Source organism: Phocoena sinus, chromosome 3 (assembly GCF_008692025.1).
Source record: "Phocoena sinus isolate mPhoSin1 chromosome 3, mPhoSin1.pri, whole genome shotgun sequence".
Lineage (NCBI taxonomy): Eukaryota > Metazoa > Chordata > Mammalia > Artiodactyla > Phocoenidae > Phocoena > Phocoena sinus.
Window position 1 is genome coordinate 12,253,146 of NC_045765.1, and position 24,162 is coordinate 12,277,307.

General features: G+C 51.1%; 1 protein-coding gene across 1 annotated transcript in view; it reads left to right on the top strand.

Moving 5' to 3' along the window:
* The first annotated feature begins 2,965 nt into the window (after positions 1-2,965).
* Positions 2,966-24,162, top strand: part of UNC13A (unc-13 homolog A) — a 63,053-nt gene continuing 41,856 nt past the window's right edge. The window contains exons 1-8 of the mRNA XM_032627163.1: positions 2,966-2,987; positions 12,143-12,172; positions 12,769-12,868; positions 14,737-14,854; positions 16,506-16,629; positions 17,311-17,384; positions 18,263-18,317; positions 20,199-20,234. Coding sequence (XP_032483054.1) covers positions 2,966-2,987; positions 12,143-12,172; positions 12,769-12,868; positions 14,737-14,854; positions 16,506-16,629; positions 17,311-17,384; positions 18,263-18,317; positions 20,199-20,234 — 559 coding nt within the window. The remainder of the gene's footprint in view (positions 2,988-12,142; positions 12,173-12,768; positions 12,869-14,736; positions 14,855-16,505; positions 16,630-17,310; positions 17,385-18,262; positions 18,318-20,198; positions 20,235-24,162) is intronic.

The window sequence follows — 24,162 nt, forward strand, 5'->3', positions numbered from 1 at the left end:
ATGTACCCTGTAACCATATGTAAGATGTTAACATTAGGGAAAACCGAGTGAAGGATATAAATGCTGTGTGCATTTTATAGCTCTGTACCTTTGCAACTTTTTTTGTACATCTAAAATTTTTCCAAAATAAAAAAGTTATTTTAAAAATTAAGAGTTTTGCAAAGCAGAAATAGAGTCACAGATGTAGAAAACAAACTTGTGGTTACCATGGGGGGAAGGGGGTGGGATGAATTGGGAGATTGGGATTGAAATATATACACTACTATATATAAAATAGATAGCTAATGAGAACCTACTGTATAGCACAAGGAACTCTACTCAGTGCTCTGCGGTGACCTAAATGGGAAGGAAATCTAAAAAAGAGTGGATATGTGGATATGTATAACTGATTCCCTTTGCTGTACAGCAGAAACTGACACAACATTGTAAAACAACTATACTCCAATTAAAAAATAAAATAAGATAAAAATTAAGAGCTTCTGTTCAGAAAATGACACCATGAATAGAATGAAAACAAGCCACGAAATTGGAGATTTTTACAACACGTGAAACTAACAAAGGATTTATATCTAATATGGATAAAGAACTATAAATCAATAGGAAAAGACAGTCACATTAAAAAAATAGATAAAAGACTTCAACAGGCATTTCACCCTAAGAAGAAACCAAAAAATCACATAGTGTTCCACCTCATGAGCAATCAGGAAGCTAATCAAAACCAAAAATGAGACACACTTCACCCCCTTGTCTTGGAACAATTCAAAAACCCAGACAATTCAAACTGTTGGCAAGGATGTGGAGAAGCTGAATGCTTATATGGTACTGATGCTGTGTAAATTGCTGGAGCCACGTCAAAAACAAGTTGAATGTTATTTCATGAAGCTGAGCGTATAGGTGCCCTATGATCCAGCCATCACTACTCATGTGCCTCAGCCTACATTTCTGAGAATGGTTATAAAAGCTTTGCTTGTGATAATCCCAGAGTGGAAACAATCTTAAAGTCCACCAACTGGGGCTTCCCTGGTGGCGCAGTGGTTAAGAATCCACCTGCCAATGCAGGGGACGTGGGTTCGAGACCTGGTCAGGGAAGATCCCACGTGCCACGAAGCAACTAAGCCCATGTGCCACAACTACTGAGCCCACGTGCCACAACTACTGAAGCCCGTGCGCCTAGAGCCCATGCTCCGCAACAAGAGAAGCCACCACAACGAGAAGCCCGTGCACTGCAACGAAGAGAAGCCCCCTCTCGCCGCAACTAGAGAAAGCCCGCGTGCGTCAACGAAGACCCAAGGCAGCCAAAAATAAATAAATAAAATAAATTTATATTTTAAAAAAGTGCAAAAAAAAAAAGTCCACCAACTGGAAAATAGATAATCAAAGATGTACTAATTCAAAGGAACACTATACAGCAGTGAAAAATGCATGCATTACAGCTAACCACAAGAAACTCAGATGAATAGCAGTAAAATCATGTTGTGCAAAAAAACCAAGTTATCACAGTGTGAATGTTTTATTTTAGTTATGGACAGTTCAAGAACACACAAAACTAAACCCTGTACTGTTTGCTGATAAATATGTGGTAAAACTCTAAGGAAAAGTAGGGGAATGAAAAACAAAATTAGACGTAGCTCTTCCTTCAGAGGGAAGGGACAATCGATTGGGGAGGGACAGTGGCCTATGGGGTCTACCATTATGATGGTATTGTTCTTTATTCAAGCCTGTCATTGCTGCTTCTTACTCCTTACCTATGGTTAATCAATATGTAATAAAAATTTTAAAAGCAATGAGAATCTCAACAATGGTTGACATTATACATTACTATTCCAAGTGCTTTCAGGTGTTAACTGATATAATAACTCCTGCAACTCTGTGAGACAGATGCTGTTATCTCTGTTTTACAGGCAGGGAAACTGAGGCAGAGTGGTCACATGACTTGCCCAAGGTCATGCCAGTGATTAGAGGCAGAGTTGGGTTTTGAACACATGCCTCCCTTGTGACTAACTCCATATACATCTTGTGTTTATGAAGCTCCGTCATGAGTGCTGGGGGCTGGGGACTCTGTGGGCCTCAGCCTCTGGGACTGTTCTAGGTACTGGAGATACACAATGAACAGGTTTGTGTATTAGGTGTGTTAGGGCACCGGCTCACACGGAACTGCCTGGTTAGATGTGTGGGGAGGGGTGGTGAGCAGAGCTGTGCTGGGGTCAGGGTCCAACCAGAGGAAGAGTTGGGGTCTGGGAGAGTCCAGAAATGTGGAGTAAGGGCTCAGTTTGGGGGAATTAGGTAAGGCTTTCTGGAGAAGAGTATATTCAAACTGGGCATTGATGGATGAATAGGAGTTTGCCAGTTACACAAAGGAGTGAAGGGTGGAATCCAGTCCGAGTGTGTGCCAATATCCACAGGCTGAGAGAAACAGGGACAGAGAGAGACCTAAACAGACGTGGCAGAAACACAGAGAGATTGAATGGAGAGAGGCTCAGAGGGAAACACATGACCCAGAGAGACAGGGAGACAAAGAGTCAGTGGAATAGAGAGACCCAGAGAGAGAGACAGAGAAACAGAGGCAAAGAGAACGAGACATAGCGACAGAGGAATAGAGATACTCAGGGAGAGAAGAGAGACAGCAAACGACTCAAGACTGAGAGCTAAAGGAGAGACGAAAACACGCAGAACCAGAAGGGAACCTGCGTGATGGCTGCCCTCAGCTCCCACCCGGCTCCGGCCCTTTAAACCCCACCCTCACCCCCGAGCTTGCAGCACCCGCGCCCCATCAGGCTCCGCCCACCAGCCCCGCATCAGCACCACGTCAGGAGCTGTCCGCGCCCCCGGTGCTGAACCAAGATGGCAGGCGGCGGAGGCCGGGCCCCGGCGTGAGCTGAGCGCGGGCTGCAGCCCCCGCCATGCCCCAACCCAGCGGCAGCTAAGGCCGACCTGACAGAGCCGGCCCGCCGGCGACTCTGGAGACATGTCTCTACTATGCGTTGGAGGTAAGAGGCGAGGCTGCAGGGCGGGGAACCGATGTGGACCAGTACTGGGCTCGGGGTCCGTGTGGATGCTGCTGGGCTCCTGATGGGGTGACCCGAGTACACGCGGCTGGGTTTTGAGGGGGTAGCCCTTGTAGACGCGTCGGGGCGCCTGAGAGGGTGATCAGTGTAGATGCAGCTGGGCTCTAAGGGGGTCCTGGTTGCCGCTACTGGAGTCGTGTGGACACGGCTGAATGAGGAGGCCCGTGTGGACGCGGGCAGGGGTCTGAGGCTCCATTTGGAAACGGTCTAGATTGGGTCGTCTGTGTAGAACAGGTTATTAGCGGGTTCGTGTGGAAGGAGCCGGGCTGGGTAGTTCAAATGAATCCTGCAGGGTGCTTGGAAGGAGTCTTGGGCTGTGAGCTGGGCTGCAGGCAGGGCTCGGAATTCGGAGAGGAGTGCAGGGGGAGCGGTCTCCAAGCCCTGAGCGTGTAAGATCTGGGTAGAGGGGCTTGGTCATTAGGACTACCGTGAGCTCTAGGTATCCCTCACCCTGGGAGTGGAGAGGACTGGGGTGGGGGAGACCCCTTCCAGCATTATGAGAGGGCTGTGATTGGGGGGTCTGGGGGCACTTTTCCGGTTAACTCTTTGCCTTCTCTAGTGGAGGCTGGGGCAGTCGCCCGAGGGCCTCCCCCTCCCCGCCCTCTCTGGTCCCTCCGCATGCAAATTCGGCCTTCTCCGCAGGGAGCCGACCCTATGGAAGTGCAGTACCACCCTGCACCCCTCACGACCCATCCTCACCTCACCCACTTTGCGCTGGAGGGAGGAAAAGAGAGGTGGGGTGGAGCTATTTTGGGGCCGGAACGCCATCTGCATCGAGGCCCACGCCCAGGCCCACCTTCGGCGTTGGGGTGGGTGGAGGGAAAGAGACTCGGGAGGGGCATGACTGCCCCCCCCCACCCCTGAGACAGGGTTGGGGAGAAGCCAGCCCACCTGGACCAAGGCGTCTGGGGCAATTCTGAGTTCTTAGCAGGGAACCTTGGCGGTAGGGGTGGTGGTGAAACAGGGCTCAAGGTTTATAGAGGTCTCAACCTTAGGTTTTAAGGGTTGGGGTCCACCCCTTTCGCCTCTACTCCCTTCAAGAAGGACTGGGGTGGGAGAAGGGGTGTATCCGCCAAGCCTGAGATGACAGGCTTAGGGAGATCTCAGGCAGCCGGGAGTGTGCTGTTTGTGTATGTGTGTGTGTGTGTGTGTGTGTGTGTGTGTGTGTGTGTGAAAGAGAGAAAAATTGGGAGAGAGAGAGAAAGAGAGAGAGAGAGAGAGAGAAAGAGAGAGAGAGATAGAGGGAGGGAGATATGAACCCCAGCCTCCTCCTGGACCCGGGTGGGCAGGCCCAGGAGCCGGGCACATCCCCCACTGCCCCTCCCCCTCCCCCCTCCTCCTGTGCCTCTCCATTCACAAACCCAGCCCCGCCCGCCCGCTCCCCGCCGCGGTGGCTTCCCGTGTGCTGCTCGCGCGGGGCTGGGCCGGCGTGGACGCGGGTGTTCTTAAAGGGACAGGGGCCTCCTTTCCTTGAGCTCGTTCCCAACGGTCGGGGCTGATGGTGGGAGAAGGGCCAGTAAGATCAAAAGTCAACTCATTCAGCCCCTAGCCTAGGGGATTAGGGGAGTCAGGAGGTGGAGTGGACCCCCATGAACCCCTCACAGACTAGGCCCAAGGGGAGGGGGAGGTGAACGTTCAATCCCCCTCCTGGCCCCTCCCCATTCCCTGAGCTGCCTAACACTTGGGAGGGGATAGCACTGGAGGAGGGGGCATGTGGGTTGCTGGCTGGCTCCTCCAAGCTTGCTCTCCTCTGCTCCTCACCCCCGTCTTCGGAGTTGGGCTTCTCTAGAATCTCACCCTTAACTCTGATGCACACTGAAGTCTTGGCTGCAGGGGTGGTGTGAAGCGGAGGCAGTAAGAGGGGTGAGGCTTCCTAAATCGGAGGCCTAGGGGAAGAACAGTGTTGGATGATTTTGTGGAACTTATAGAGAAGGAGTCACCAGCTGAGTAGAGGGGTGTCGCTGGGAAGAGCAAGACTTGGGATGAGGTGGGAGGTAGAGCCCTGAGGTGTAAAGGGAGCAGTGGATGCTGGGAGAGGCTGGGTGCAGGGAGATCGGGAGAAGTGGGGAGAGGGAAATGCTGAGAAGTGTGGGGGAGATGCCCAGAGTGGGAGACCTTGAGGGCTGAGGGGGAAAGAAGAGGGAGCAAGGCAACTAGGCTGAGAGGGCTTTTCTTGGATCTGAGTTTATCCTTAGAGTTGAGGAAATACCTGCTCCCGAGCCAGGGACGCACTCATGATTGCCCACATCTGCATACACTTGGACTGGTACGTTCAAACCCAGACTTGCCTTGCATGGACAGAAATGCTCAGAATTCACCAAGTCTCTATGAAGACCACTTGCCTCTGACTGCACATTCATGGACACGTGTACAGGTTCACATGCCCATTTGAACACACACACATACATATATACTGGACACAGTCACCCTGCGCCATAGACATTGTCCCCACAAAAATACACAGGCTATACAACTGCATATCACACACCCCAACATGTGTCCCTACCTAACATATCACTCAAAAACCTGCACGTACCTAAGCTCACACAAACCGGCATGTCCCACATACAGTCACACCCCACTCCCCAGCACATACGTGCAGACCCTCACCTGCACTCAGATGGTACACATGAGTACATGTCCCTCTACACATGTGCACATACGCCCATATACACTCACTTGCCTGCCCTGGTAACATGAGCAAATACACATTCAAGAACACACAAATGTAAGTTCTTGTGTGCATATCCTGCACTAGCACATGGGAGACCACCCTGTACAGACCTTGTCTCTGCCGCCTCTCATCTCTTTATCTATGTGGAGTCCCATTGCCCCCGCCCCCACCTTAATCCGCTTGCTAAGTCTTGGCAGAGTTCTGAGGCTGCTAACAGCAAGTGCCACCTTGTTCCTTTGTGAATTCATTCATATATTTACTCCGCAAGCATTGAGCACCCACTATATATCAGGCACTGTTCCTGGCTCTGGGGACCAAGCCTTACTCCTGGCCTCATGCCGGCGGGGTCAGAGTGGGAGAGATGGGGAAAGGCTGCGGGAGATGGAGAGGAGCGTTTCTATGGCTCTCTTCCTCTGGGAAGCCTACCCTGTTCCCATCATCACCATTTGCCTGAGTCTCAGAAGATGAGGGAGAACTGAGCAGAAGGGAGACCATGCTCTAGGTGGAAGGCACAGCAAGCCTAAAAGCGTGGTGGCAGGGATTTGGTTCTAGACTTTCCTATGTGCATCATGACATTTTGCCAGGCCACTCAATGTTTAAAGTGTTCCATAAATATTTGATGACTGAATATTGCATATAAATTAGCAAATGTGTTTGAGAGTGAGTTTACCGCACAACTAATAGTAATACCTACAACAAGCCCCATCTATCCAGCACTCTATAGGCACAATGTTGAGGACTTTTATGCCCATTGCCCTCTTTAATCCTCAGAGCAACCCATTTTAGAGATGAGGGAAACTGAGGCTCTGGGAGATTCAACAGCTTGCCTGGTGCCACAGAGCCAGAGGGGAAGCTGCCTGACTCCACAGCCTACTGGGAGTGAAAAGTGAAAGTCGAGCCTCCCCTCAGCCCCCAGAACCCGGACACCCTACCACAGGGTGAGAATCTGTCCTGGATCCCCTTTTTCCTTCATCCACTCAGCAAACAGACATATCACGATCTCCCCATTCATCATGGCTTTTCCCCTGCCCCTCTCCCAGGAAGGCTTCGCAAATCCCTCTGTCTCTTACTGTTTCTGATACCACACAGCCAGGGGGGTCTGCATCTGATCTTTGCTCTCAACAACCTCATAGGATGCCTCTGGTGTTGGCTCTGATTCATCTTCAGGGCTGCAATCTTAGCCTCCATATCTTGCACCTCACTTGCCTCCCACACACAATGAGCTTCCTTTGTGAGGTGTGAACCAGGACATCCTGAGTCCAGGAGGTCTGGGTTTGAATCCCTAAATCCACCACGTCCGGAAAAGTCCCATATCTTCTTCCTTCCTCAGTCTGTCCATCTGTAAAATGGGCACACTAGTAGTGCATGCTGCCTAGGTTTTCTGGAACTCTCCAGTCATATGAGGCACGCAGAGAACTTGGCATGATGCCTGGCTTGTGGAAAGGGTCAGTAAGTGTGAGCCAAAGACAGGAGAAATCTGTGATGGTGTTTTTATTAATGGGGACTAAAAGCTTTCTGGAAAGAGGTTCGTGAGTGTAGGACATTTCCTGAGAGCTCACTGCGTTCTCAGGCCTGAGGAGGGCTCAGTAACACATAGGGCGCAAAAGAGGTGCCAACTCTTTGGAGGTACGTGGGCAGGGATGAAAAGTTCAGCACCGTGGACAGTTCCGGAAGGAGACGCTGAGTTCAGCACAGTGGACAGCGCCCGCTCCGCGGGACCCCGTCTTCGCGTAGGGCTGCTGGAGGAGGCAATGACGTCATTCCTTCAGTGAACACGATTTAATGGGCACCTACTATATGCCAGGCCTAGTTCTAAGTGGTACCTGGTAAACAACACAGACAGAATATCTGTCAAGTTTCTTGGTGTGTTTTTTACATCTAAGGCTTCAGTCTGGCCCTGGCTTATTTCTGTCCATGGAGGATGAGAGTCCTCATTTATTCTCTCCCAGATGCAAAGCCAGAGAGACCAATATCCTTACCCCAAAGCCCTTGTCTGCTATCGACATCACATATTAAAATACCAAACATCCTAGAATCTATTTCTGAATTCTCTATTCTTTCCTTCCACCACTTGTAGTGTCTTCTGACACCTGATAAGCATGTCCTGTGGGTGGGCTTTCAGCCGCTTCCCCCGATGGCTGGAGTTCTCTATTCCCCCACTCCCACTCCCAGGACTGGCAGATTATGGACCAGATGCCCCGAGGACTGGAGTCTACCTCAATTAGTATCCAGGGTCGTCCAGGCCAGGAGCACACTTCGAACTCAACCAAATAATAAAAATAGTAATGATACAAGTAATGGTAATTATAATCATAGTAGTAATAACAGTATAATAATGCTGATGTTAATAATAATGAAGAAGAAAGGGGAGAGGGAGGAAGAGGAAGGAAGAAGAAGAGAAGAGAAAGGGGAGAAGAAAGTGAGACCAACTATGCTTGCCTTGCCCCATTTCCCAGATGCAGAAACTGAAGCCCAGAGCCTGGCAGCGCCAATGAGCCCCTGCTCTCACTTCCACCGATTCTGCCCTGGGCCACAACTGCCTGTGCGACCACATTAATCAGTCAGCGCTGATGGGGGCGGGGGGTGGGCGGGGACCGGGGAGGCCGCGCAGTCTGCTGACCTGGCGTGACGCGGTATCTCCTGCCCGCCCGTCAGTGGGCACCTCCCCCACTCAGCACTCCCCGCAGTCGCGTAGCTCACGCCCTCCGCGCCCACGTTATAAATAGCTTCGTGCTTGTGACCAGGAGCTCGCGAAGGAGGGGCGGCGCTTCCGCCCTGGTGACCCCGATACCGCAGGCAAGAGGAAGGCAGCGGGGCGGAGATGTGATGACGATGACGGCGGTGAAGGCGACAATGACTCGGGTTCCTCTTGCTGACGGGGAAGAGAGAGGCAGAGAGAGACTCGGCTCTTTCTCTGAGCCCCATCCGCCCCCCACCCCGAGCCCCTACCTCCAAGCCCTCTTATGCCCCGAGCCCCTTCCCTGAGGCCACCCACCCTTCCTGAGTCCCCTCCCCCGTCATGAGCCTCCTCCAAGCTCTCCGAGCCCCCTTCCCTTAGTCCCCTACCCCCCTCCTCCTTATCGCACACCCTATTCCCCGCCATGAGCTTCCTACTCTGAGGCTCCTTCCCTGACTCCCCATTCTTCTCTGAGCCCCGTCTCCCACCCTGAGTCTGCCCCTCCCCGCTCTGAGTCCCCAGTGATGAACATATATTGACGTCCTCACCCTGAACTCTCTGAGGGGGCCCGGGGGCTCACTCTTAGAGCTAGAGCTCTCCGGCAATCTCCCACTTCTTGTGGACCCCAACTGAGCCCATTACCCTCTGGCCCAGAGAGACTTAGGGAGAAGGAAAGGGGGAGAGATAAGGGACTGGGAAAAAGAAAGACAGAGGCAGAGGGAGGAAGGGAAGAAGAGAGACAGAAAGACGTGACAAGGGAATGACAGGGGTGGAGAGAAACAGAATCGGAAGGAAGGAGACAGGGAGAGACCTCCTCCCTAGAGGAGAGGATGGACGACAGACCTTGGACAACTGGCTTCCCTTCTGAGCTCTGCCCCTGGTCTGCAAAAAAGGGACACAGAAAGGGAGTTGCAGAGTGGAGCCCAGGTTCGGTCATACCCCAGTGAGTCCCTCAGATCTCCCAGGGCCTGGCACCTACCTCCCCTCTGGTTCCCACCCCCAGCTTTTCTCTCCCAATCCTGCCTCTCCTCTCTGCAACATCTTCCCTGCCTGCCCTCCCTAGTGAAAATCTGTGTGTCTCTCTGTGTCTCTGACTATCATGTCTTATCTCCCCTCACTTCTTACTTCCTCCTTCTCCTTTCTCTCCTCATGTTGGTCCCTCCATGTATGTGCCTTTCTGAGCCTCTCTGTCTCTCCCATCATTCTCCCTCCCTGCCCTCCCCCTACACCCTCCTCCCCCTTAACAGAGTCATCAGGTTTGCAAGCTGGAGGTCCCCCAGGAGGGAGGCCTGGAGCTACTGCTGGACACAGTCCTAAGTGCCCATGAGCCTCACTCAGTCCCAGAGATGAGGGGCTGGGTGGCTGAGCTCTCTGTGGTCTGGGTGGGGCTGAGGCTATGAGAGGGGGCATGTGGGACAGGGGTAGGGACCCTCTCCCGCAAGAAAGGGACTTTTGCATGTGCAGTCACGTGCCTTGAGTGAGAAGGTGGGGAAGACAGGGCTTGATGACTGATTTTGGATGTGGGGGAAAGAGAGACAGAATGGAAGCCCAGAGAGGGGGGTTCACTTGCCCAGGGTCACACAGCACCATAATCTGAACCCAGCTCCACATGACTCCGTGCTGAACAAGGGCTCACCTTTCCCGATGACCAGTCAAGGGCTCTATCTGCATTCTACCTCCCAAACCCAAACCCAGGTATGGCGGGCATAATGCCCAACCAATTTGCATTTAAAATCTGGGTCTTGGGGTGGTGGCGGTGTTGGCATAGGAAGGCACTCATTCCCTCTTCTGCTCTGCAACTCTGGGGAGCTCACTCAGTGCTTCTGGGCATCAATCCCCACCTCCAACCTCATCCTCCCCACAGTCGTCTGTCTGCAACAGGAACAAATAGTATTTACTGACAAGTGTTTAGAACCACTCTACTTCCCCCACCCTTGATGAGAATTCTCTCTTCACTGGCTCCATTCAGGTGCTTTTTTGAGGAAGAAATTCAAGTGGTGAGGACAGAGAAATGAACCCCATATGGGAGGCTGGATCCCAGATAGGAGGCTGTGGCACTTGCCCAGAAAAAGGCTGAACTTGACTCTCAAAAAAAAAGAAGAAAGAATAGAAACGCAATTCTGATTCTAGGAATTTATCCTTCAACTTACTTGCACACCCTCTTTAAGACATACTGAGAAAAAGAAAGGTTCTGCAGAGGGTGTAGAATGCTACCATTTGTGTAGGAAATAAAATAATGCACATGTGCACATGATTGCCGATGCATCTCTAGTACCATAAGGAATTGGTACTGTTGATTGCATCCAGGAGGGAGAGTGAGAGCTGGAGTCGAAAAAGCCTTATCTTCATTGTACGATCTTTCAGTTGCTCTGGATTTTGTAAAATGTGGGTGTATTGCCTACTCAAACAAAAATATTCATTTGAAAATGTTAAAGGGAGAAGAAATATAGAAATCGAGAGGTCTCAGTTTGGGAGCAGGTTTCAGGTGGGAGTAGAGAGTAATGGTAGAGAAATGCATTGGGGGCAGATGCAGAGTTTGAGAGGTAATGAAAGGGAAAGTTTGTTTTTTTTTTTTTTGCGATACGCGGGCCTCTCACTGTTGTGGCCTCTCCCGTTGCGGAGCACAGGCTCCAGACGCGCAGGCTCAGCGGCCATGGCTCACGGGACCAGCCGCTCCGCGGCATGTGGGATCTTCCCGAACCAGGGCACGAACCCGTGTCCCCTGCATCGGCAGGCGGACTCTCAACCACTGCGCCACCAGGGAAGCCCGAAAGGGAAAGTTTAATGTCCTGTGAGAAAATCTAGTAAAGAGTGGAATTGCTTTGAATCACTTGGGGTTGTGGGGTTACGTGAAATACGAAGAGACTGGACCACGTGGAACCCTGAGGTATATTTGGGTTGCACCTTTCACGGGCAGGTTGGGCTGGACAAGCTCTAGCAACCTACTGGCCAGGACTGGGATATCTCTATGTGCACTATGGAGTCAGCTCTCTGGGTTGTTTTTTCCCACCTCGCCCAGTCCCCTTTGAATATGAGACTCTAAACCCTGGAAGCATTCAGGAGGACAGGCTGAGCTGGACAATTCGCGGAGAAGTCTCACTGGTCTAACAGGCGGATGGGAATCATTGGCTGTTGTTTTCTCCTTTCTCCCCTACTTCCTCCTCCCCAACTCCCCTCCTCCTTCTGAAGCAATCCTGGAGGACTTCCTGTAAGAAGCCTCTCCTGCCACCTGCCCAGCTTCTTCTTTTGAATCTTTTTCAATTTTGGTGAAGTCACAACTGGAGGGAGGGAGCTCTAAGGGAGTTTGATGGGGAGGAGGGTGGGACATGGACTGCTCCCAAGGTCCAAACTTCCTTCCACCCCAGGTCTGCCTGTGCTCATCTGTCTGATGGCTTCTCTCTCTCTCCCTCTCATCCCTGCCTCCCTCCTCTCCCTATTTCTCTTCCTCTCATTGTCTTTGCCTCTGTCTCTGATTTTGCCTCTGTCTTTATCTTGTGTTTTTTTTTTTTTGTGGTTGTTTTGTTTTGTTTTGTTTTTTAAATCTGTTCGGTCTCTTTATTGGCCTCTTTTGTTCTCTATTTTTTGCCTCTCTTCTCTCTGTCTCTTTCTTTCTGTATCTCTCTCCTCTCTCATTATGTCTCTCTTTTCATGTGTCTCTCTGTGTCTCTTTCTCTCCTCCCCAACTCTCTCCCCGTCTCCCTTCCCTCTCTCTGTCTCTCTCCACAGTCAAAAAAGCCAAGTTTGATGGTGCCCAAGGTAAGTGGCTTCTATTCCTGTCCTCTCCTGTGTTATATGTCTGTCTGTCCGTCTCTTGGAGAGATGGGAGAGGGTGTCTGAGCCAGGGACGGGGAACTTGGGCTCTATGTCTGCTGAGCATCACAGAGCATGTCAGACTTGCTCTAGGGTCCCAGCAGTCTTCCCAGCCATCCCCTGAAGACTCCAGTGGGAGTGGGGCTCACCCTGAGCCAATGGTGCTTCCCAGGATCCTAAGAGATAGGGTGGGGACACTTACATTAGGCTGCAGGTGAGAAAAGTGAGGTTCGGAGAGGCAAAGGAAGTTTCCTATGTCCAAGCACATTAGACGTAGTCATTCCTAAGCATCAGGATTAGGTATCCCAAAATTCCACATCTCCCTGCACCAAGGCCCCTCCCTAGTGCTCTGAGGGGCTGGGGGTGGGGCTCTGGGGGCTGGTCTGGGAGTGGAGGCACAGAAGCACCTCAGGGTGTTGGACCTGGGGTGGGCCCAAGAACTCACGGCCCCTGAGGGATCATAGGGGTGTTATCGAGAGCTTGGAAAGGTGTATGGGGGAGTCCCTGAGCCCTTGCACTGACCTCTTCTCTCACTGCCACAGAGAAATTCAATACGTATGTGACCCTGAAGGTGCAGAATGTCAAGAGCACGACCATTGCCGTACGGGGCAGCCAGCCCAGCTGGGAGCAGGATTTCATGTTGTGAGTCACAGCAACTGGACCTGAATGGCCACACCCCCTGGCACAGCCAGGCACTTTGCTGGCCCTGCAGGGCACAGCCGGACACCCGGGTGTCGTCTGGGACTCCCTTCGCTCTTCCTTCAGCCTTGTGTCCAGCCATCAGCTTTGTCTCCAACGCGCTTCCCGAATCCAATCGCTTCCCTTTATCTCCGAGGCCACCAGCCAAGTCCCCTCTGCCCGCCAGCCTCCACCCTGGCCTCCTGCTGCCATCCACCTCCTGCAATCTGTTCTCTAGGCAGCAAGGAGGATATTTTTAAAATTGCAAATCACATCCGGTCACTCTCCAAACTTGCCTGGGGCTTGTGGCTCATCAACCTGAGAGCAAAACCCATATCCGTCCCTACAGCCCCCCAAGGCCCGGCCCCTGTGACCTCACACCAGTATCTTGCTTCATCTCTCCTGTCTCACCTGCCCCAGATACACCCACCTCTGCACTGTTCCTCCAACATGTCCAGCTTGTTCCTGCTCCAGGACCTTTGCTCTTGTTCTTCTTTCCCCCTCTCTCCCCATCCCAGCTGACTCCCTCTGTCCTTTGGGTCTCAGCTGTGTCACCTCCTCAGGGAAGTCTTCCCTGACCACCACCCTCAAGCTGCAATTGAACAGTAATTTCAGGCCTTGCCACCAATTGTTATTCTATTCATTTGTGTGATTTTTGACACCTTTCTGGCCCCTTCCCCTGGACTTTGAGCTCCACGTGGGTAAGGCCCTATTGGTCTCTGCCCCCACTGTGATCTCCATGCCAAGCACAGAGCCTGGCACACAACAGGTGCTCGATAAATATTTGTCTAATAGCTGAATGAATTCATGACCTGGACCCTCCCCTCAACCTGGAGCTACTCAGGGCCTCCTATTACATCCCACCTACTCTGATGATGGCCAACGTGTGCCATGCCTTCTTCTAAGGCTTTGATTAAATCGATTTTGCTTATAACCCTGGGAGGGAGGGTGCTAACATAATCCTCATTTTACAGATGAGGAAACAGGACCAGAGGGACAAAGCTACCTGCTCAGTGTCATACAGCCTGTACCTGGCAGAGCTGGGATTTGGATCCAGGCAGCCCTCGACCCCTGAGCAGAGCCTGGCTGGGGACTGTCACTAGTGGAGGCCATGAGGGAATCCAGAGCTGGGATTCTGGAGCAGAGGAGCACTTGGCGAAGGAAGAAAGGAGCTGGCTCTACAATTCTAGGAAAATGTGAAGGGGGCAGGACAGAGTGGTCCCCAACTCCCCCTAAAGCCAGTTACTGAATGACCGGGTCATGGTCAACAGATATATTCAAGAACATTCCTTAAGATAAACCTTTGGTAAATTGGTAGATTCAGTGAATTGGACTTTCACCAAGGTTTACTACCAAATCTGCATATTTCCAGGATGGAGCCTGCAGGGAAAGTGCTTAGAGGTGTAATCATTCATATGTTCAAGGGTGTCCTCATATGATTGGCTAGAGATGACACTGGGAAGGATGGAGACACCACAAATGCCCTTATCTTGGGGTAATAGGGAGCCATGGAGGGCATTTGAGCCTCTTCCTCACTTAACCAGCATTCTCAGGGTCTGAGGGCTAGAGGAAGGGCCAGGTGATTTGGGGTTACAGGAGACATGTGACACCTGTCCCCATTCCTTCTTTCTCAGCTTGGAATCCTGGTTCTGCTGTGATACCCTGAGCATGTAACTTAGTCCTCTGGCCTCAGTTTCCCCTCTGTAAAACAAGAACTACTGTGTTACCTTCCTGACTAGGACTCACCCAGGCCAGGGTTTGAATTCTAATTGGTCATGTGTCCAAAGGCGAGTGAACTGACTTTTCTGAGTCTTCATTACCTCTCTCCACAGCGAAATAAACCGCCTGGATTTGGGGCTGACGGTGGAGGTATGGAACAAGGGTCTCATCTGGGACACGATGGTGGGCACTGTGTGGATCCCTCTGCGGACCATCCGCCAGTCCAACGAAGTGAGTGGTGGGATGAGGGTTGGATAGGAGTGCCTGGGAGGGGCCCAGAGACCGGTGGTCTAAACAAGATGGACATCTATCTCCATCCCCTAACAATGTTCATGTAGACATCCAGGGCTGCAGTGGCAGCTCCAGTCGACAGGGTTTAAACTCCTTCCATCTTGTCGCTCTGCCTTTCTTCTCATGTGGCTTCCACCTCATGGCCCAAGATGGCTGCTCAAGGATTACCATTACATGTGCATTCCAGTCAGGGGAGGGAAAGATAACAAGGGAAGGGGTTTGCACTCCTAATTAAGGGCCCAAACTGGAAGCTGGCTTTCATTGGTCAGAACTGTCATGTGGCACCACCTACCTGCAAGGGATTCTGGAAAATGTAGTCTTAAGCTGCATAGCCCTGGGTCCAGCTAGAAATGCATCCCTATGGATGAAAGGAGAAGGGATATTGCAATCAACTAGCACTTTGTGCCCAGATGGGCATCAGAGAGTTTACACCAGTCCCAAAGAAAATAACCTTGACCTCCTCTCTAACCTCCTGGCCTTAAATTTCACCCTCTCCACTTGGCACCTAAGATCCAATCCTGCCCTCCCTGCCCATCACCCTTGGGAGGCCTTCCAGACGGCACCAACCCACTTTGCCAGCCTTATTTCCCCCACACCTCAACCTACACTCCTCACAGGGCCCAGGGATAGCTTCTGAACTTTCACATATGCTGTTCCCTGGGTTTCAAGTGTCCTCCTTTCCATCACCCTTAAGCCCAGCTCCCATGCCCTCTCCTCCAGGAAGCCCTCCCTAATTTCCGCCTGGATTCCTCACCTCCCCTCCCTCCTTCTGGCCTGGCCCTTGCTTCATGGTGTTGCGGGTGTCTGTGTCAGGCTCTATCTCCTGTGACTGTGGGCTTCTCAGGCATTGCCCAGTGTGGACCAAGCTTAGAGCAGGCACCGGGTAGGGTTTATTTTTTAATGAATAAATGGAGATGGAGGAAAGAGGCACAATAGTCCAGGCGAGTCCAAAAGGAAGGCTTGTGGGTGACCCAAAATTTCCTCAGAGACCCTCCAAGTGTGAGGAAGGCCTAGTCACCTGGGACAACCAGGACCTATGCAAGGGACCCCGGACTACTCCCCCATCACTGCCAGCCTTTCCCTGGGGCTGCAGAAGGAAGATTCTGCAGAGTATCATTCTCATTTCAGAGATGAAGAAACTGAGGTTCAGAGTGGACCCCACCTGCTCAAGGGCTCACTTCCCTGAACCAAGGGGGACTGGTTCATTCCCTCAGGGGGTATCCTCCCTGAATGGTGGGAAGATCAGGTCTTTTATCTGAAGTCGGGGCCCCATAACCCCTCATTAGGGATGAGGAGTGCTGTGCAAGGCTGGGACCGCCCCTACCTGACCCTACAGGTCTCTCTCTCTGGGTCCCTGCTTCTGGGTTCCCTGGACCCACCATGTTGCCCTGGATTGAGACCTTCCTTCTCTGAGTCTTGGTTTCCTCATCTAAAGTGGGGACATGGTCCTTGCTCTTGGAGTAAGGGTAAGATGGGGTGAGGGAGACATTTCACTTGAGAATAGGGAGCCTGTTGGTCGGTGTGCAGCAGATACATTACCCACCACACCTCACCCGGAACCCTAACCCCTGTTACCCCACCCACACCCCAGGAGGGCCCCGGAGAGTGGCTGACCCTGGACTCTCAGGTCATCATGGCGGACAGTGAGATCTGCGGCACTAAAGACCCCACCTTCCACCGCATCCTCCTTGACACCCGCTTTGAACTGCCCTTAGGTGAGTGTGGCAGGGGGTTGGGAGGGGTGGGAGCCTCACCCAGCCCCAGGAGAATGGTCAGGTCTAGGTGGGTCCAGACAACACTTTATTCTGAGGATGAGGCTCCCCCTCCCAAGAGGAGAGTCTCCTGGGCTACAGCAAGTCAGCAGAGATGTACGCCTGCCGCACGCAGAGAACAGTCCAGCTCCTGCAGGCCACCAGTGAGCTGCAAATGCTTTTCAACCGACGGGGCTCAGGTCTGAGCTGTCTTAGCTGGTCCTTGGTGAGGTCTTAAGCTGCAGAGGTGAGCTGGATGTGGAGAAGACACAGACAAAGGCAGAAAGACAGAGACAGAGAAATGAGAGAGAGAGAGAGACATGTAGAGATCAACAAAGGCAGAGACACAGAGAGGCCTCTTTACCTTTCCTGGAAGCAGCTCAGTTCTCCCACATCATCCTTCCAAGAACCCGTGATGTCCCCGTCCTGGTAATGCTAGGATGCAGCTCCTCTCCCATCCGCCACCCATTCCCAAGGCAGTTCTGGGTGTGTGGTGGAGGCGGGGGTTGTCAGGGGTGCCACCCTCTCCTCCCTTCCTCCCCCCCACCCACTGGAGACCAGCCCCATAGGCCTGCAGGATGCACTGGCTGGAGGCTGAGGGGCAGGGAGGGGCTTCCAGGCTCACGGCCAGGTCTCTGCTTCCAGACATCCCTGAGGAGGAGGCACGCTACTGGGCCAAGAAGCTGGAGCAGCTGAATGCCATGCGGGACCAGGATGAGGTGAGCGTTGGCATGGGGGCTCTTTTCTTCCTCTCTCTCTCTCTCTCCCCCTCTCCCTCCGTGTCTCCCCCTGTCCTCCACTCTCTATCTCTGTTTCTCTTTCCACTTGTCTTTCCCTGTGTCTGTGTCTCTAACTCTTTGTAACCTGACTAAATCACTGACCCACGTGGTCCAGTCTCGAACCAATGATGGCATCAAGGAACATACAGTCCACCAATGACACGACAATTTCAATCGAGTCAAGTTGTGTATTTACCAAATACCATCAAGGAGATATAGAGGCCCTGTAACAGTTCTTACACCCCCTTTCTGCACATCACCCCTCAACTCCTTGAGTCACACTTTCAGGCTTTTTTAAAAGTTCTCCTCCCCCACTCCCAGCCCTAGCCTCTGTACCTCTGTCCTTCCATGCCACCCCCCTTCTTCTACACTCTATATTTTCACAGTTCAAAGACCCAGTGTGGCCCAGAAGACAATCTTCAGAAGGTGAGGGCAGGGAAGAAATAGCAGGCAAGGCTAGAACACCCTTTAGTGGGAGGTGGAGGGCAAAGGGGCAACACTCACATGTTAGCAATTTTTGTCCAACCTGAGTTCTCATCACCTTTCTTCAGCTCCCTGCGTCAGCGTTTCCTCTCTCTTTCCTCTGTTTCTTTCCCTCATCTGTGTCTCTTTTTCTTTTTTCTATATCTGTTTCTCATGGTCTGTGTTTGTGTCCCTCTCTCCCTCTTTCTTTCTCTGTGGACGTCTGTATACTTCTCCAGAGGGAGAGGATTTAGGAGGTGGGGGAAGTCAGGATAGAACAGAACAGAGGACCATCTTGATCCCCTGGCTTCTGGCACCGCCCTGAGACACACCCTCTCTCCTTCCCTCCCCCTCAGTATTCATTCCAGGATGAACAAGACAAGCCTCTTCCTGTCCCCAGCAACCAGTGTTGTAAGTACTTCTCAATTCCTTCCCGGGCTTCAACTGGAGCCCTCATCCATCCTCTACCCCATGACTGTCCTGTGTAATGAATGGGTCACTCGTCTCCAGAGATATGAGTCCTAAGAGCACACAGTATCCCCTCACAGTGTAGTGGAAAGAAAAAGGGATCTGGGACTTGGGTTTGAGTCCTGCCTTACTATGTGGCCACAGGCATGTCCCGGTCCCTCTCTGATCCTTACAGCCCCTCTCTTTGAAACAGGGGCACCTGACAGCCCCTGCATTCTGATGGTTTTTGGAAGGACCCAGAACATCTGGAGGCTTGAAAAACACTTTGCAGACTCTTCAATTCCATTCATTAGATCCTGGATGAGGACTTATAACTCATTCATCAAACTTCCATGAGGCCAACACAGACCCCCAAGCAGCCCACACTCAGATGGTGCAGACAGACAATCCTGCCAACACATGTATTCAGATAACACATTTATTCAGATAAAGAAGCCGAGGCCCAAGGGGAGAAGTGACTTGCCCACGTCACACACCTGGCAGGAGGCAGAGCCAGGGTTTGAACCCAGGTCGGAGGGATTACAAGTTTGCTTCTCTTTCCAGTGTGCTACATCTATTAATTATGATGAAGATCACCATGTTTCTCTGCATATTGTCCCTCCATCAAGGCAGAAATTTTCAAGAGTATCTATCCTCTTGTGGACACTCAGATGCCCCCAGACCGGGTCTCCACGGGTCTAGATGACTTTATCCTAAAAGTGCCCTCCAAGTCCTCTGAAGTGAGGAGGAAGTGAAAATCATATAGTCTCAGGACAAAACCCCCACCCATGACAATTGGTCCCTACCCCACACTTCAACCTCTTTCTCCTTTTCCATCTGCTTCCGCATCCTCCTTTCCCCCACCTCACAGTCTCCCCTGTATCCGTCGTCCACCTCCCCCCACCCCCATATGCCCAGGATATGTGATGATGGAACCTGGTGGAGGGAGGGGCTGAGGGACTGCAGTTGGGAGACCTCATTCCTAACTTGGGGTGTGATATGGAGAAAGTCCCTTATCTTCCCTGCCTGGGGAGGGGTCATCACTGCCCTGAAGACATTACAAACCCCCTCTCTGGTGAATGGGGTCACTGAAGGATTGTGGTGGGGGCAGAGACAGGCACGGCGGGGGCAGGAGCAGATGACAAACAGCACCTGGGCAGGTGACCTGAAGCAAGAGGTGGGTTCAATTTGAGAATGGAGACCTACCACCCAGCGTTTACCTCTGAGTTCTCTTGGGACTGTCTTACCACCCCCATTTCACGAAGGAGGCAGCCAAGTGTCAGAGGAGTCAGAATTCTGGTCAAAGTGGTTTTTCTGAGATGCCAGATGCTGGGGATGAGGCGATGAAGATGTAGTTCTCTCCCTGGTCCTGATGCTCAGGCTGTGTGACTTTAGGCTTTTCACTCTACCTTTCTGAGCCCTCTTCACCTATAAAAGGATAAGAATGATTAAAAATAAAAACCCACCCAACAGGGGTGTTTCAAAGTTGAGGATTTCCAGTTCAGTGTTTCTTTCATTATCTGGGGGATGGGGGAGGGAAGGAATGAGGAGTGCTGACCCCAAACTTCAGAGTTGGAAAACCCTGGGTCCAAATGCCCTCTTTGTTACTTCCTGGCTAAGCCTGTGGTCTTGTCAAAAAATGGTGGTATCCTGCCTTCCTCCCAGGGTGGTGAGTGAAGGTATAACAAGTCAGTGGTTAAAGTGATACTCGGGGAAGATACACAGGGCAGAAGGGGATGGGGTCCTGGGCTGGGAGAAGGAGATGGGGAGGATGGGGGAGCCCCCCTCCCCATGCCTCCCCCTCTGCCTTCTCCCTTTTATTATCTCTGCCCCTTCTCTTTGTAGGCAACTGGAATTATTTTGGCTGGGGTGAGCAGCAGAGTAAGTACTCAACTTGATGCTCTGGGAGGCCATGGGGAGGTGGACACCTCGGCAACCCTGAGGCCCCCGCCCCATTGCTCAGGGAAATGGGGAGCCTGTGGCTGGCACATTGGGGCCAGAGGACTGGCAAGACCCCTCTTGTGCCCTCCTGCCCCCTGATCACTAACATCTGTTTGAGGGTCCTGCTCTGCCTGGTGGGGAGTGGGTAACGTGACTCTGGGTGGGAGGATTCAGCTGGGAGGAGTGGGCATATAGACAGGAAACATTCCTGTCTCCAGCTGGGCACTGTGAGCCCCCCACCCCCTTGCTCCCCTTGTATAACCTTATCTCCTCTCCTGTGATTCCTTCCTCTTTTTATCTCCCCATCTTCCTCCTCTACCTGGAGCCCTCCTCCAGCCCCAATGTCACTCAGAGGCTGGTGGGCAGGGAGGGAAGAGGGTCTCAGACAGAGCAGCTGGGCAGAGGCCCCCAGACAGATATCACTCTGGAGACCTCAGCTCTCAAAGCCCCCCCAACACACACACACACATCTTCCTCCAATTTGCCCCCAGGGGAAAGAGACAAGCTACCTCCCCCCAAAATTGGATGACCATTTTTCTCCTTAAGGAATAGCTCCCTTTTCTCCATGCCCTTTTCAGAGAAATCCAGTCCTCTAGTCTAAGCGTGAATCTACCTCCTAATCTCTACTCCATCAACTGGGGGCCCTTCCACCCCACCCCCATATCCTGATAGACAAGTTGCACCCCACCCTCCCTCCAGGAGCAGGAAAACTGTTCACAAATACAGTTGACCCTTGAACAACATGGGTTTGAACAGTGCGGGTCCACTTACATGTGGATTTCTTCAATAAATACTACTACAGGACTACACGATCCCTGGTTGGTTGAATCCATGGATGCAGAATTGTGGATACGGAGGGCCAATTATAAAATCACATATGGGTTTTCGACTGCACGGAGGGTTGGCGTCCCTAACCCTTGCATTGTTCAAGGGTCAACTGTAGTTTGATCCAAAAGAATTTGTCAAAAACAAGTCAATCGGAAGCAAAGTTAGCTAAAATAATCATTTGGCAGACAGCTAGGCTTGATCAAAACCAGTTTGCGGGCTTCCCTGGTGGCGCAGTGGTTAGGAGTCCGCCTGCCGATGCAGGGGACGCGGGTTCGTGCCCCATCCGGGAAGATCCCACATGCCGCAGAGCGGCTGGGCCCGTGAGCCACGGCCACTGAGCCTGCGCGTCCGGAGCCTGTGTTCCGCAATGGAAGAGGCCACAACAGTGAGAGGCCCGTGTACCGCAAAAAAAAAAAAAAAAAACAACAGTTTGCCACAAATAAACAATACACTAAAAAAAAAAAAAAAAAAAAAAGACATTTTGGATTAAAACCAGTTTAGCAAAAGCTGAGAATTGGGTGAAGAAGAGCAAAGACAATTAGGCCCAAAGCAGACCATTTTGTCAAAACAAAAGTGGCTGAAAATGCCTTATCCAGAAGCAGGAGATTTGGTCAAAAACTATTTGGTAAAAAGTAGAGTCTTCAAAAAAAAAAAAAAAAAAAAAAGTAGAGTCTTCGTAAAAGCAGAAAGAATCCAAGAGAAAGCAATCTGCGCCTCAGAAACAGATAATTTGTCAGAGAAAATTAATTTGGTGAACATGCACAGAACCTCACGTGATTTGGTTGGAAACATCTCAGTCCGGTCAAGGGCGATACGGTAGGCTATAAACCCCAGTAACTGGGTAGAAAACAACTTGGTCAGAGGGGCAATTTGGTGATATTGACAAATTGCCCCCAGTTTCGGATCCCCCCACTTTAGGCCCTTTATGGCTTCACGGTTTCACCCTGATGCCCACAGATCTAAGTTGCGGAAATTCACAACTGCTTCTGCCCTTGATGCCAGCACTGTCAGCGCATCAGAAGGTGGCCATATGGCAGGGACAGGATAAAAAGCTTGCAGGTCACAATGGCTCAAGTCAAATGAGAAACTAGGAAACCAGAGCTACTTTGGTAAGGCCGGCTTTGCTGGCTAAAAATGAATTTAAGGTTTTTCTGAAGGCAAAATAGGGAATGAATCAAATAGCTAGCTCTACATGAAGTATGAAATTAATTTTTTAACAGTTTACCACATTAAAATTTTTTGACCTATTTTTTAATATATAGAAATAGACTCTATTAGTGGGAAAAGAATTAGAAAGTTAAAATAAAGCAAAAAAGGCTTCCCTGGTGGCGCAGTGGTTGAGAGTCCGCCTGCCGATGCAGGGGACACGAGTTCGTGCCCCGGTCCGGGAAGATCCCACATGCCGCAGAGCGGCTGGGCCCGTGAGCCATGGCCGCTGAGCCTGCGCGTCCGGACCCTGTGCTCCGCAACGGGAGAGGCCACAACAGTGAGAGGCCCGCGTACCGCAAAAAAAAAAAAAAGCAAAAATATTGGGAAAAGAGCAAAAATACTTAAAGGCATAAAAAGTACAAGCCACCCCCTTGGTGTTTAAAATCACCAGTAAATTGATACCATGGCCGAGCATACCGTGGGCTTCCCGATCGGCTGGTTAATTTAGGGGGCGCTCACTTCTTTCTAGCTCAACTGTTGTTTTCTAAATAAATTCAGTCTTTCCTGTTCCCACCACAGTACAACGTCCTTTGAGACTGTTTTCTTTTTACTAAGAAAGAAAATCTGTTTCCCATTTACTAAGGAAAGCAAATCGAACTGAAACATCCTTTAGTTCTTACGAAACACTTGGAGTTTGGCAACCCCTTCCTGTTCCATTAGAGTGATAGATTCTGGGCATGTGGTAGTCTTGCCAACCGAAGAATCTGACCTTTTTGAGGAAGACAGCACCTTGGTAGAGCCCCTTCTTCGTTCCTGCACATGAGAATTCAGGGCTGGGGTCCCCATCCTCGGATATTAAGGAATCTCTGAGGGTTAAAGGGCATTTATACTCTACCTTGTCCTCTTGATCCTCCAACTTCCCCATGAGTATCTGTGTGACTCCTGTTATGGGAAGCCTGATGGAAAAACCAATATTGTTTTCAGAGACCCTGGACTTTAGTCGAAGTCCATTTTCACATTTGAGACAAAAGACACCTTCCAATTTGTCCCTGTCCTCCTCACGTTGTACGACCTACCATGGACCCCGGACTCTAGGTCCAGTTTGACCCACATACAGCAAAGCAGGGTTTTCACCTCCCTTCTTCTTCTTTTTTTTAAATAGATCTTTATTGGAGTATAATTGCTTCACAATACTGTGTTAGTTTCTGTTGTACAACAAACTGAATCAGCCTTATGCATACATATGTCCCCATATCCCCTCCCTCCTGCGTCTCCCTCCCTCCCACCCTCCCTATGCCACCCCTCTAGGTGGTCACAGAGCACCGAGCTGATCTCCCTGTGCTATGTGGCTGCTTCCCACTAGCTAACTATTTTACATTTGGTAGTGTATATATGTCCATGCCACTCTCACTTCACCCCAGCTTCCTCCTCCCACCCCATGTCCTCAAGTCCATCCTCTACCTCTGCATCTTTATTCATGTCCTGTCCCTAGGGTCATCAGAACTTTTTTTTTTTAAGATTCCATATATATGCGTTAACATATGGTATTTGTTTTTCTCTTTCTGACTTACTTCACTCTGTATGACAGACTCTAGGTCCATCCACCTCACCACAAATAATTTCATTTCTTTTGATGGCTGAGTAATATTCTACTGTATACATGTGCCACATCTTCTTTACCCATTCATCTGTCAATGGACATTTAGGTTGCTTCCATGTCCTGGCTATTGTAAATAGAGCTTCAATGAAGACTGTGGTACATGTCTCTTTTTGAATTATGGTTTTCTCAGGGTATATGCCCAGTAGTCACTTCCCTTATTCGAAAGCCTATACCTCTATTAAAATGACCCAAGATCCTTCATTCATTCTGGTAGATTCCTCTCCTTGGGTT